Source organism: Tyto alba, unplaced genomic scaffold (assembly GCF_018691265.1).
Source record: "Tyto alba isolate M040663 unplaced genomic scaffold, T.alba_DEE_v4.0 Super-Scaffold_2, whole genome shotgun sequence".
NCBI classification, from domain to species: Eukaryota; Metazoa; Chordata; class Aves; order Strigiformes; family Tytonidae; genus Tyto; species Tyto alba.
The window spans coordinates 40,265,664-40,279,389 of NW_024881282.1; the positions used below are offsets into that span (position 1 = coordinate 40,265,664).

Below are 13,726 nucleotides of genomic sequence, written 5' to 3' on the forward strand. Positions count from 1 at the left end.
ATATTTGTCTGATGGCTTTTATTAATGCCCAGTTAACCCATCAGATAACCGATTTAACACACTTTCCTGTTCACCTCGTTTTAAAGGAAGGCTTTCATATTTCATCAAATTAGATTTAGCAGCACCACAGTTCAATGAGTTGTAGGTGGTCGACTTTGGCAGCCATGAGGGAACTTGAGATTCATGTCCCTGTAACTTGCATCTCTGTAGATAGTCACTGTAGTGAAACCCAAAGGCCTGCCTTGTAAAAACGCTCACCAGGAAGAGGTGTAGGCTTACTTGTATAATCATTAATTTTCTGTCCTCTCATAACCCATCTGTGTTTTCTGGTTGACTGGCAAAAAAGTCCTAATCCTGCATTTGACATTGTCTCTTGATATGGAAATAATTGATGTCACACATTTAGCATGACGTAACTTATACAGAGCCACAGACATGCAATTGCACTTTGTAGACAGGTAAAATCGACAGGTTCCTGTCCAGCACAATCTACAGTCTCTGTGTGCAACCATCAGCCTCAAACTGAACTGGGATGTCTGTGAAGCTACAGCCATAAAGCAATAGCGTGAAAGCTGAGGTGTATTGACTTACGGAGCCTTTAGGAGCTCAGATGTCAGCTACCCAGCTACCTGCCACTTCAGGGGGGCTGCGTGCGCTTCTCTGGGCAGTGGGTAGAGGTGGCACATCCCAAGAGCATTTCTTGTGCTCATGGGCTATGCCTAGTTTGAAGTTTTTGGCTTGTTTGTTTTAATTTGGGATAAAAGTTCATGCTGATGTAATCACCAGGATATGCAGTAATAGGAGATTCAGGCTTGCTGTCTTCTGGCTGCAATCTGAATGGTTTGGATGTGAGTTCCCATTTGTGTTTTGGAATGGGGCACACCTTTGTACGCCAACAGGCTGCAGCTGTTGGTTCTGCATACCTCATGGCAATATCAAAGTGGCTGATTCAGGACAGACAGGCTGCATATACTTATTCCCAGAAGGGCCCCAAATCAAGTACTGTGAGGCAGGAGAAAATTTGTAAACTGATGAGCAGCAACCATTCACATTACCGAGGGAGAATTCTGTAGTTGCCTCTACAATATGGGTCATCTTTAATGTAAATAGCTGGGCTCTGGGCAAGTTGTTGGGTATACAGAACAGCTCCCATTCAAGTCTGCTAAAAAGGTGGCTCTTATTCACAGCATTTGAAATGCAAAACACTGCCACCATCCTGTAGGCACGGTTTGCACTGTTGCTGTCACTCAACAGCAGCAATGAGGAATTAAGTAGCAGAAATTTCCAAGCCTCTACCATAACAAGGAAGGGGCTTGAAATTGCCTCTCATCACACAGCAAGGGATGCAGGATAATAGGCAGGGGAAAGGAAGAAGAGGGAGAATTTCTGTTACCCTCAACTGGAATTTTTCACTTGCCTCTCTATCCTTCACCCCCTATCAGTGCATCTCACTAATACACAGTGACAGGCTTGGGTTTGGAGTTTTTCCCTGCGTAGAAGATGGATACTCACAGAATGTCCATGGCTGTTACATCCTGAAAGCACATAAAACATTTCTTAATGAGGAGAGGACAGGGGAAGACAAGAGTTGATTTAAAATTTTAATTTGATATCTGAATGTTTATCAACATCTTCTGAATGAACATCATGGCTTGGCAACGCAATCTGTAAGTCTCAGTGTGATCCCATGGTAGTTTGTGCTGGGTACAGACAAGCAGAGTATCTCTCCTTTCCTGTGGGTGTGAAAGGCTCATGCTTTGGCAGATAAACTGAGAACTGTGACAGCGTGCTCATGGATAACTGCAAGACCGACGTCACTCAGCTCTGTCCCATTTGCCGTCAGACTTAGAAATAGCACTGACAGTCTGTCATCACGTAGACCTTTTCCCTGGAGGTTGGTTGCTACAAGCTTTTGGAAAAATAGATTTGGAGGGCATGTTACAAAGTCTTTTGTAAGAAGCCCCAGTATCCTGTTTAGAATACAGATGTTACCATTGTGGAAAAAAGGGACCTTCGCCTTTTTCCTGATTGTGGCTTTGAAATATACACTTGACACTCTATGTTTAATTTCGCCCAATAACATCAGAACACAACATTTAATAATAGATCTTTTAATTCTGGAGAGCTCAAGGTTCTCTGCAGAAGAAAGATATGCTGTGCTGCTCCTTTTACAAATGTGGTAGTGGAAGTCCAAAGAAGTGAATTGTGAAGAGCCAGATTCATGTTGAAACTGGAAAGAGAACAGGGCCAAACCTCAAGCCAGCCTCCTAATGATAGGATTTCTACGCCTTTCATCTCCATGAAGGTTTCCCTTCTTGTGTTGTTTCCCAGTGTGTGTGTACAACCCCATCTATGGGATTACATTGTGTGGGAGTTGGGTTTTGCCTAGTAATCCCACTGTCGCCGCTGCCACCTCGTCTCCCTCTGTGGCCAGTGGGTGAGTGAGTTTGGATAATCCAGGGCTCACAGGTGGGACTGCTATGTCTGCTCTGCAGGGTCATGCAGCAGGGAATGGATGGCAAAGATGCGGCTTTCGCAGGGAAGAGTGAGACAGGAATCATCTGCAGAAAGCTCAGGCTCCACCTGACAGGCCTGCTTTGGGCAGTGCCTCTGCTGCCCCACCAGAGATTTGATTTTCCTAAAACAGGGCAATGCGAGCAAACACAATATTGATGTCTGTCGCTCTGGAAGCCGAATACAGTGGTGTACATCCTTGCACAGTGATCTTAAGTCTAACCAGATCTTCTGTTCCTAATTGGCATTATTTTTTAAAAGGTCACTTTAAAAAGGTAGACAAAATGATGTAAATATCAAGAGTAGAGTATTGTGGGTCATGCCAACATGCTGAAATGAGGGAAGGCACTGGTAAGGGAGGGATGAAATTACTCTGTGCCTCTGAGGACAGCTGGGCAGTCAGTGAAGGATTTTGAGGTATTTGAACTTTAAAATTGACACAATGGATGGCTGGGATTACTTAACACATTCTTCATTAATTTAAACCATAGAAATGAATTTTAAAAATACTTTGTGAGAAGAACAAAGGATGAGAGAATTCATCTATGGGCTACCACTTCTATCTATGTCACTGTGAGTCCAGCCTCACGCTCCTGCCAGTATCTGGAAGGATTTGCTTTAGTGGGCTGAAGGTTCAGTTGAGAGTAGGTGTAGTGTGTGGGAAGAGCATTTATTCAAACTCTGTGGGCTTTTGAAAATAACAGTGAGTGAAGTACCTGGTGAGGCTGACAGAAGTACGGTGCTGTGCAGTATTCAGCTGCATTTAGGGAGTCATATCTCTGTTTTGGAGTGGGGAAGGAGAGCTGTACAAACCAGCTGTGTGTGCAAGAGGAGGGGGAGTTGTCTTTGCTCAGCCAAGCAAAATGAAATGTATTCTGCAAACATGCCATGGGATAACAGTCTTTGTGCTCCTGCTACAGGCCAGGGTGGATCTAGTGGTGCATGTGTGAGGGGGAAGGATAAAAGGGGGAAAGATCAGCCTTTGGCCAGAGAATTGTATGGCACCACAGTTTGATATACGTTCTGAAGATGCAGATGATTTGACTCCAGCATATGAAAAGAACCATTTATTGAGCTGTCTGCAAAGCGCGGCACTTGCAGAGACTGCTGAGATGGCAACAGCTCCTAATTCAGCTTGTGTGGAAGCGCTCTCCTGACCTGGGGGACGGGTGTCTCTCCCCAAGCAGCTATTTCTCCTCCACCACAGCTTGCTGCCATGTGCAGCAGTTGTTCCTAGTTGCCCAGCCTGTGGCCCCACGGTCACAGCTCCTCCAGGAACCACCCCGTGCCACGGCTTTTGCCGCTGTCGCAGGACACGGGAGCTGTGGTTGCCAGTACACGTGGCAGTAACTGCCACCAACAAGAACAGTGCCCAGGCAAACGGAGCCTTGGGCTTGATTGCAAGGTGTGACTAACGCAACACCGAGGTCTTATGAGACTAATCCTATTATCCTTCCTTCTTAGAAGCTACATTAGGAGAGAGTGCTTGCTTTGTGAGTATATTAGTATGTATGTTAATACTATTGAGCTCCGCCACACATGATATGCCTCTAAATATATATTGCACATCCCTGCCTCTTTTCATCATTTTGTGTCTAGTTTGCTGGTATTATTTAAATAAAGCTGTTATGATTTAAATAAAACTCTTAAACTTTTGAATAAACTATGATTTATTATAAGCCTTGTAATACTAACGAGCCAAGCAGTTGAAGCCTTTTATGTGCCCCTTTTCCAACTACTTGCCCTCTTGATGCTTTGATCAACTACTTCTGGCAAGGCTTTAAAAAACTCCTGAAAGTTTCTGAGGAAATAAGGATGTTTCATGCTAGGTGCTGGAAACGGCACAGACCCCTTTGGAAATGTGCAATTATGACTTCAGTGAAAACCCCAAATCCACAATATTTACCTATTTAATTTCTTACTGACCTTTATCCAGAGTTCCCTACCCTCTGGCACATTTTGAGTCATTAATTCACTTTCATGTCTGAGCTGAAGACTGAAGAAATCCGATTCCCATTTTAAAGCCTTTTCCCAGCAGCCTTCCGACTTCAGCTACCTCATTCAGCTGCATAAGAAATATAGGAAAGATGGCAAGTCATCACCTGTCCCTTAGTATGCTCACTCATTATGATTTTGGGATAACTTTGTAAAAACTGGTGTTAGACTTGAAGAAACACCTGCTGAGAAGGTGAGGTCTAGGTTTTGTTTTTACTTTGGATTTTCAGGTCTTTCATTTTTGAAGACCTCATTACATGAAAACACCAAGGAGGCCCTTGTGTCAGATAATTAACCTCCAATAGTAGCGTTATCTCAGAACATAAGATTCCAGTAAAAAATGTAAATGGTGGCAGGGTAATATTTTTTAAAAGCTGAAACCCCGCTCCAGGGTAGTTAACTCTGTTGATTTATGTGTGTGTGTATATGCATATGCTTTGGGACTGTTGCTGTGTCCCAACTAGAGAAGAAAAGCAGTGTGACTCATGCACGAGCATCAAAACAACTGTACCCAAAAGGTGAAGGCCTGCTGCTGTTGCAAGGGAGTCAGTCTGAAGGAACTCCAGATTTACTTTGTGTAACAAGGTAGAAGTGGTAACCCAACTATTCTACTTATTCCAGAAAAGAAAAAAGTGCATCTCCTGATCAACTTGATGAGTGATTATAAAAGCAGTATTCTACTTACACTTTTCAGTAGTTTAAAATATGTTAAGTGTTACTGATTTAAATGCATTCCTCAGCATAGGTATTCTGAAGATAAATGCACAAATCAGTCAGGAACTCTGTTGAACTCTTAGGAATTTAAGTCGATTGGCATATGCATGCCCTGGAAAACATGTTTTCCTTGGGTGCTCACGAGTATGGTTTGAATCTCCCCTGTGCTAGTATACTGAAGGAGTTACCTTATATGTGTAATTTGCAGAAAAGAGGACTGAATTGGTTATCCTGCTCCACTGACCACTTTGGAAAATGTGTTGGTTTGGAAGAATTTTTATAACATGTTTAATGTGAGAAGCTCTTGGTATCAAGGGTTTTCCAGCAGCACTCAGCCATCTCCAGGGTGCTTTATGCTACCAGAAACAGTCAAACCCTTACAAGTGAGTCTGCCCCAAAATGAGCAATGTACTTAATACTTCTGGTTTCTGCCTTTCTTTTCCCTTTGAACCTTTAGGATGTGCTATGTTCTGTGGGGTTTCGTTGTAGCCACAGGGTCTAGATTTAACAGAAGTCCCTTTGCCTTTCTTTTCCGTCTGAACCTTTAGGATGTGCTATGTTTTGTGGTGTTTCGTTGTAGCCAGGGAGTCTAGATTTCTTTTAACAGAGGTCTAGCTGGCTGCTTGAGCTTCTCTGGACGGTAACTCCTTCCAAGAGCTGGAGCTTTAGCGAAAAGCCTGAATCAAAGCAGCAGTTGTCAGCAGGAGGAATGGGACTGTCACCCCTCTGTCCAGCCGTATCTCTGGGAAATCATCCGGCTCCTGCTGCCCCCCCAAAAAAGCTCCGGCCTTCAAAACTTAAACAGAAAAAAACCCAAACCAAAACCAAACCAAAACCAAAACCAAAACAAACAAACAACACCAAAAAAACAACCAACAACGATTTATGGCCCCTCCCCTCTGGCTAAAACTCACTCCTCTACTGTTCTCCCCTCAGGCGCCCTCCCTTTTTCGAAGCGCGGGGAAAGTCCCCAGCCCCGACCCCCCTCACGACCCGCCCGTTAGGCGCCACAGCGCTCGGCCAACGCCCGCTTCGCCCTTTGCAGCGGGATCCGGAGCTCTGAGGGGTTAATCCGGGTGTGCCGGCGGAGGAGAAGCGGAGCGGCTGCCGCCGCGGTGCGGGAGGGCCGGGCACGCCCCTCCGGGCGTGCCCGGCCCTCCCGCACCGCGGCGGCAGCCGTGAGCCCCCTCAGTCCCGCGGCCGTTGGGCTGGCGGTTGGGCGGCCGTTAGCGGGACCCCTACCTGCGCGCCGGCTTTTGGCGGGCGCGGCTGAGGGGAAGGAGGAGGCGGCGGGGCACCATGCCGGGCAGCGACACGGCGCTGGCCGTGGACAGGACGTACTCGGACCCGGAGCGGCACCGGCGCCGCAAGACGCGGGTAAAGCGTGTGTGAGGGCACGGAAAAGGGCTGTCGGGGCCACCCTTGGAAGCAGGCGGCCCGGGGAGGCGAGGGTGGTGGGGCTGCCCGGTGGGTCGGGGTGCTGAGCTCTGAGGGGCGACCGTCAACCTGCAGCGTGTTCCTCAGGAGGTCTCCGCGTCTGCTAGGTTGTCGATCTAAAGGGAAGGGTTTTTTTATCTGTGCTTCTTTCGTATTCCTACTCTAAATACTATTTGGTATAGGAAAATGAAATTAAACTGGTTGTTGACATAACAGAAACCGATGCTCAAGATAAATCCACAATAGAAACTAGTTGGAGGCGAGTGATAGAGAACTTACTCACCAAAGTCAACAGCGCTGATGATTTAATGAAGTGACTCTGTCTAGATCACACCGGTGAATACTTGGTTTTGGTCTTGTTTCTCAAGGTCTGTTTGATAAGTCGTGGATCAGGTGATTTTGTCTAGCAGCAGGGAATGATTACGGTTCCCTTCCTGAAGTTACTTAGAAGAGAGGTGTGGCAGGGATATGGATATCGACAGAAGAGGTGTATCTTTGTGTACTAGGGAAAAAGTAAGAATACACTCTATATCCATGATGTATGGCTTTATGGGAGAGTTTTTCTTATGGTCTGCTGGCAATTTCATCCTTTTTCTTAGCGTTTTGATGTTTTGTTTGTACAATATATGATAAACATGTATAGGCAATGCTTGTGATCCTTTCATATGTTTAGTAGCCTTTGTGATGTATGTCCTGCTGAAGGCAGTTGGCTCTTTAGTTAATGCACAGATTTCAAATTCCTACCTAAATGCTCAGCTCAAACAGGTGTAAAACAAATGGCTCTTTCTTACCATGCACTGCAGGAAGATGTGATGAAAAAGGAGGTCGCTCTAGCTGACTTGGGATATTGACAAATTCTGGGTTCTTTTCTAGCTAAAATGAGAGCCTGCATGTGTCAATAAATGAGCTTTGCAGTTTGAAGTGTAGGGATTTAGCTATTTGTGAAGGAAGACTGGTTTGTGGTTCTTTTTAGAGTGGGAGGGTTCTTGGGGTTTTGGGGGTTTTGTTTTTGTTTTCCTGTGCTGCACATTAGCATCACTTCCACCCCTCTAGCCCATTGACAGTGCTGGAAAGGAGATTGTGTGCTTCAGATTGTTCCTGCATAATTAAATATTTAAAAAATAGGTAATCCTGTACACTGTAGCTTTATTACTGAAATCTACAATGTTCTTCATACTGTAAGCTGGGTGTGCATGCTAGTCATAACCCAGTTAAAAATTTTATATATTTCCGTTGTTTTTCTCTTTGAAAGTTGAGCTGATTAGTTTTTCTTCATTGTTCTTGCTGTAATAATAATATGCTACCTAGCTTACGGTGGCCATGGAAAAAAGTTACATACCTTGAAGGGTGACTTTTTTTCATATTGAAGAGGTAAACCTGAAGTCTTCACTCTATAGTAAAGCTCATCTGCTTAAAAGCATAAAGTATCATGGCTAGCATTCAGCATTGCGTATTGTACTTGTGTACTGAAAAATAAAAAAATCTCACCATTAAGACAATTTTATGAAAACATTGGGCTTCTATCTGATTTGGGGTTTCTTTTAATCAGGATTCGTCTCTCCCTCCCTTCCTGTGACCGCGAGAACTGGAAATGTAACTCTGCAACAAGTTTGTGGAGTTGTATGTAGTTGGATTGCTCCAGGGTTTGGGCTTTACAAGTTGCGTCAGATATCACAGAACGTGTAATATAATTGGTAGAACTGGTAGCAGCAGGTTGTATGTTCCAGGTGATGGCAAAAGTTCGCATTAAATCCATTTGTGCTTATTCTGGACCAATAGGAGTTTTTCCTGGGTAAATTGCCGGGATAACTTCAACATTCCTCTTACCACTTTAACCCAGGGGGATGGAAATGGTCAGGCACTGGAGCAGCAACAACTGGTGGTAAAACGGAGGAAAGAGTCAGGAAAGCAGGGTACTGTTTTCCTTTTAGAGACTGAATAAAAAGCATCAGAGCAGTGGGAGTTAAAGCTGCCTTTCCCAAACATTCATGGAAAAAAACAACACAGAACAGGAGCACAGCAATACAGAGCTGATAGGAGGATGCTCGGAGAACCTGAAAACCTGAACTAACTAGGGAGACTTGCTTGTGTGTGAAAGAAGTCTTGGAGTTGGTTTTGTTAGCAGGATAGAGACAGTGTACAGGAAGTAGGGTGAGATCCATTTAATGAAGCCTCAGAAAAAGAGACCTGTCAAAGTAGATGCTGGATCTCATAGTCTGTATAACATAGGCTACTCAGTCCAATTTTCAGGTGGGCAGGTTTTGAGGGACTTCTCCAGCCTTGTAGGTTACTGCCTGTGTCTTTCAAGCCCATCTAAGGTTTTTCTTACAAGAAAGCGAAGCCTTCTCTATGGACAGGCAAGAAGACAGTTCCAAAAATCGTGGCTGTATAGACTGTAGGAAGACATCATCAAATTCAGTTTGTAGAAGTGTTAGAACAACTTACTGTGGGTATAGCCTTCTGAGTTTGGAAACAGTAGGATCTGAGGGGAAAAGGATTTTAAAATTCCTGCTGTGACTAAAAAGTTCCTTCAGTGTAAGGCAACAGGTCTGTTTGATACCTTCTTCTTGAAGGCCATTTGAAGAATAAGATATCCTGGGCTTTGCTAACAACTCTCCAATGAACCATATGTCACATTTGTGCAAAGTTCCCAGTGCCTGAAAGAGAGAAAATACTGGAATGAAGAACAGCTGAGTCATTCTTAACATGGGGGGTGTCACTGCTGCCTAAGAAGGCCAAGTATTTTGAGGGAGAGGCTGGATTCCTGTTCTCTTTCTTGAACAAATCACAAGAGAAACAAACTATGCTGTGCATGGCAGTACAGAGTGGGGCATAAAACCACTACTGCTTGCTGTGTAATGGTATCAGTGCCTGACAGTTTTGGTATTCTTTGGTGGGTATAGATTTGCAGTCATGTGGTTTCCTTGGTTCTGGTAAATCATCCATCCTCCACTTTAAGAAGGGTACCTTTCCAGGTGACTTTTCCTGCCTGTCCTTGTCAGTAGTATATGGTCAGTGTAATCAGGATTACTGCAGATCGCTCTAGTGACACAAGTGGAATCAGTGTGGATGATACTGCTATGCAAAATGTTTCAGTTCACCTCTGCTAATGCCAGTTGATGCAGCTTCCCTGTGCTTCACATCCACTACTAGCTGATTCCTGCAACACTACAAAAACTAATCCAAATCTTTCAAAATCAGGACTTAAGCCACGATGTAAGGCAAGATTTGGGAAGAAGGATTGCATTTTTAGTTGTCATGCACCAAGTACTGTTCTTGCTGGAACACAGCTTGCAGGACAGCTGAAGAGTGTCATGGTGCTTTCTTGAGGGACAAAAAGATTTTGCTGTGAGTACTGTGGGAGACTGGAGGTGCTCAGATTCTGGCTACACCATATTTCTTCAGCAGTAATTCCATGCAGAGGTCTATGCAGTTGCAATAGTAACATTCCTGATGCTCAAACTAGTTTGGCTATGCTAACTTAGACCTCACTCTGTTGACTTTTGCTTCTAGAGCATTGTGTCAGGACTGCCTTTCAAGACTCTACTAAAACTGTCATCTCTGAACACTCACCAGATTGTCCTATTTAGTTCTCAGAAACCTGTGTACACAGTTTTGGTTTTGTTTTTTTGTTTTTTTTTGCTGCTGATCAGGGTATTGCTCTTCACTCTTGGTCTCTTACACCTTACAGAACAAGAATCCTCCACATTTTATCAGGGTTATAAATGTATACATATGTCATTGTAGGAGAAAAATCCTTTTCTATTACAAGTAAAACACAAGTTCCTTTACTGCATCCTATCAGAAGTCTATGCAGTGATATGTCCTGCTTTTAACAAGTACCGGATGCTTTAGAGAGAGATGCAGAAGTCCTAATTACATAGCTTCTTGCACATTGGAGCCTATTCAGAACTTTGTCTTTATTAGTGGTAGACTTATATTTGAAATGTTAAGAATACTTCCTTTATTTTAAAACAAAAAAAATCTTACCTGGAGCAGATGTTATTAACAAATGGGGAATCTTAATTTCAGTCTTCTTGTGCTTTCAGCCTTAGTGAGACTAGCAATAGAATCAGTGTTCTGTGGATGAACTGACTCTTATGTGATCACACGCAGACACAAAGGCTTACATTAAAAAAGAATACAGAAATCTACTTGCTTTCTACTGATGAAAAAACATTCTGTGGAACATCTCTTCTCACTTTCCATGTCTCTCTTATGATCCCTTCCATTCATCTTGCCTACAAGCGAGCCAGTCTTTTTAATAACCTCTCCTCATATGGAAGCCTTTCTAAGCCTCTAATCACTTTCATCATCTGTCCTAGAATTCCCTTTATTTCTTAAAATCTTTAGTATGTTTAGAGGAAATAACAGAAAGGGACCTATCAGGATTAAAACCAAAAAAACCCAAACAAACCAAACAACAACAAAAACCTCTACCCAAAGCAAAAAAACCCACCCTACAGTTTTAGAGGAAAGGGAGATATTTAATCTCCTGCTGGTCCTTTAAATGAAGAGATGACTGCAGAAGAAATGCTTGTTCTGCACTTCCATGACTTGTAACCAAATCTTGAGATATTTTGTACTCAAAGAACTTACACTTTTCACAGAGTTTCCTCATGTTTTGACATAAGACGAAGATAATTTGATGGGACAGAATATTGCGAAGACTTTCAGGCCTTGGTTTTAAATCTATGGTGTATCTAGAAATGTGTGAAACCTGCCAAAGAGTGGGCTGCATGATGCAGGGGTTTGGAGGGTGAGAGGGAAGCCATAATTGTAATGTGAACCCAAAAAAGACAGATTAGTTGGTTAGAACTGAAGAAAAGCCTGGCTTGTTCATTTAAAACAGTAATAATGCTTTGATTATTTTGTCATTGTAGAAATGTTTGGAAAACACTAACTTCTCAAATATTTTGTTTATGCCAGGAAGGAATGTTAGGAAGTTTACAAAGTTGGTATCTTTTTTTTTTTTTTGGTATACTTTGAGTTTTGGGATTAAATACATCTAAAAGCTAAAGGTCAATGCTAGGTGTAATTTGTTGTTGTCAAATGAAATAAAGGGGGAAATTGTTGCTGCACAGCTTTGTATAGTATTGCTGTGTTCCACTGATCCTGCAAGGTGGACCTCTTTGGTAGAGTTATAAACCATAAAGGTTGTGTTTTTTCACCCAATACATCTTCTCCCTTCCAACCCGAGACAGTTTTAAACAGTAAGCAGAAGTGGGAATGCATGTTCTTTTCAAAGTTTAACTGATTTTTAGGTTTGGAAGTTTTATACTTAGACCTGTCATAGTTTTTGGTCTCCACCTGGAAAATTAAAGTCTCTGAAGATTGTACAGTGTCTCCTTCCCTTTGCTGTGCTTTTGATTTGTCCTTACTGCAGTGGATGGTATTGCTTGCAGGACTGGGGCATCTATGACATCTATTATCACCTTTAAAATGTTAGGTATATTAATAAAAAGGTTGCCGAGGGAAAATCACCAACCTTCTGGTTTGCTTTCTTTTTGAAGGACATGTAATTGTCCTTCTGTCAAGTTGCCAGTGATGGTGTAGGGGGGTGCCAACAGCTCTCAATCTCTAGCTTGGTTATTGTCCTCACCTCCACAGGTAAGGCTTTACCTAGGCACCACCTGGCACAATGTCTGCATAGAGCCTGAGCCTTGAAGGTTTTGGCTGGATTTGATGTCTAACACTGTCCAGGCTAAAATGATTGTCACTGCCCATTGTCCAGTTTCAGTTGTTTTGGCACCATTAGCAGGCATGCAGCTTTCATCTTCACCCTCACAGTGAGTGTAGTTTTGGGAAGGACCTGTGTGGAAGATGAGTTTTTACGTAGTGTTGGGGAATGGTGGAACATAATTCTTGCTTTTTATTTATGTATTCAGGTAGAGAAACTTTGCTAAAGAGCATTTGCACTGTGGCTAATGAGGGTTGCAAATATCTTTACTGCTGAAAGTTTTCTGCTCTTCCCTTAGTCTGAAAGAAGAGCGGAGGATTAATATGCAAAGCCAAAAATAAACCTGCTGTTCTAAAGCCTTGACATATGGGACCTGGTATGCAACTGGGATGGCTTGTAGCTGTGCAGCTAACCTTTTTCAGACACTCAGCAAGTGAGAACTCCTCTAAGGCAGCTTTTTATATCATCATACGTAATCTAAGCTTTAATTTAGGGGCAAGGATGAGAGTGGAGGGATGTCTCTACTGTCTGAGGTATAAAGAATATCTACAAATTGTGCGTTGTGATGCTCTTATTGTAGAAAGCTGAAATGAGGCTTATTGTTTTCCAAAAAATTCTAGAAAAGCAGAGTGATATTGAGAGCTGGCTCACTTCATTATTGTACTGTTTAGATGTTACAACCGGATAAAATTCCAGAGGGCAAAAGTTATGGAAACCACTGCTACTAATATTTTCTTAGTTACCTCTGTATTGGACATTGAGACTATGGTGTACCTGATGGACCTCTGATATAAAATATTTGGCATCAATTCTAAATACTTCTCAGTTAACCTTTGCTATAGTAGGCACCTTTTCCTTGGTTTACCTATTTGTGTACCATTTAGTAACAGCTACCTTCCTTTGTAAATTTTTGTTTTGGTAACTGGATGAAGGAGTTATGTGGGGGTGCAAAGGATTAATACTGTGCTATTGAATAAAAAAAAAAAAAAGTGATCCAAGTTGTGCTGAATCCATTGGAAACTTCTGATTGACATCAGTGGCCTATGGAACCAATCGGAGGTTAATTAGAACAGTCTTATGGAAAATTCTCTATGTATTGTGTTCTTTACAGGACGGTAGAGGCTACTTCCAGTTTGTATGATAGTCTTCTCTATCTTAAACCAGGATGGTGTAGGTGGGTTTTCATATTTGGGTTTTTTTTTGTAAATAAATGCTCTTGTCGTGGGTTTGGCCAAAAACGTATGGAAACCTGTGTAGTTTCATGGCAAAGGTTGTGATGAAAAGAGCAGCCAGTGTGTGTCTGCACCTAAGGGTTGCAAAAATTAAACACTCTGATTATCTGTCATGTGATTTTTTTTTTTTTTCATTAAAGTTAATAGGACTATG

At 42.7% G+C, this 13,726-nt stretch overlaps 1 protein-coding gene across 3 annotated transcripts in view; it reads left to right on the top strand.

The window, feature by feature from the left end:
• The window catches only part of TMCC3 (transmembrane and coiled-coil domain family 3), a 143,820-nt gene that overhangs the window by 87,589 nt on the left and 42,505 nt on the right, over positions 1-13,726 (top strand). Inside the window, exon 1 of one of the 3 annotated variants that reach the window (XM_033010199.2) lies at positions 6,380-6,600. The exons of the other annotated variants lie outside the window; for them this stretch is intronic. Within the exon in view, the coding sequence (XP_032866090.2) occupies positions 6,523-6,600 (78 nt within the window). The 5' untranslated portion in view covers positions 6,380-6,522. Of the gene's footprint in view, positions 1-6,379; positions 6,601-13,726 lie in introns of those variants that run through there. 3 annotated transcript variants of the gene reach the window in all.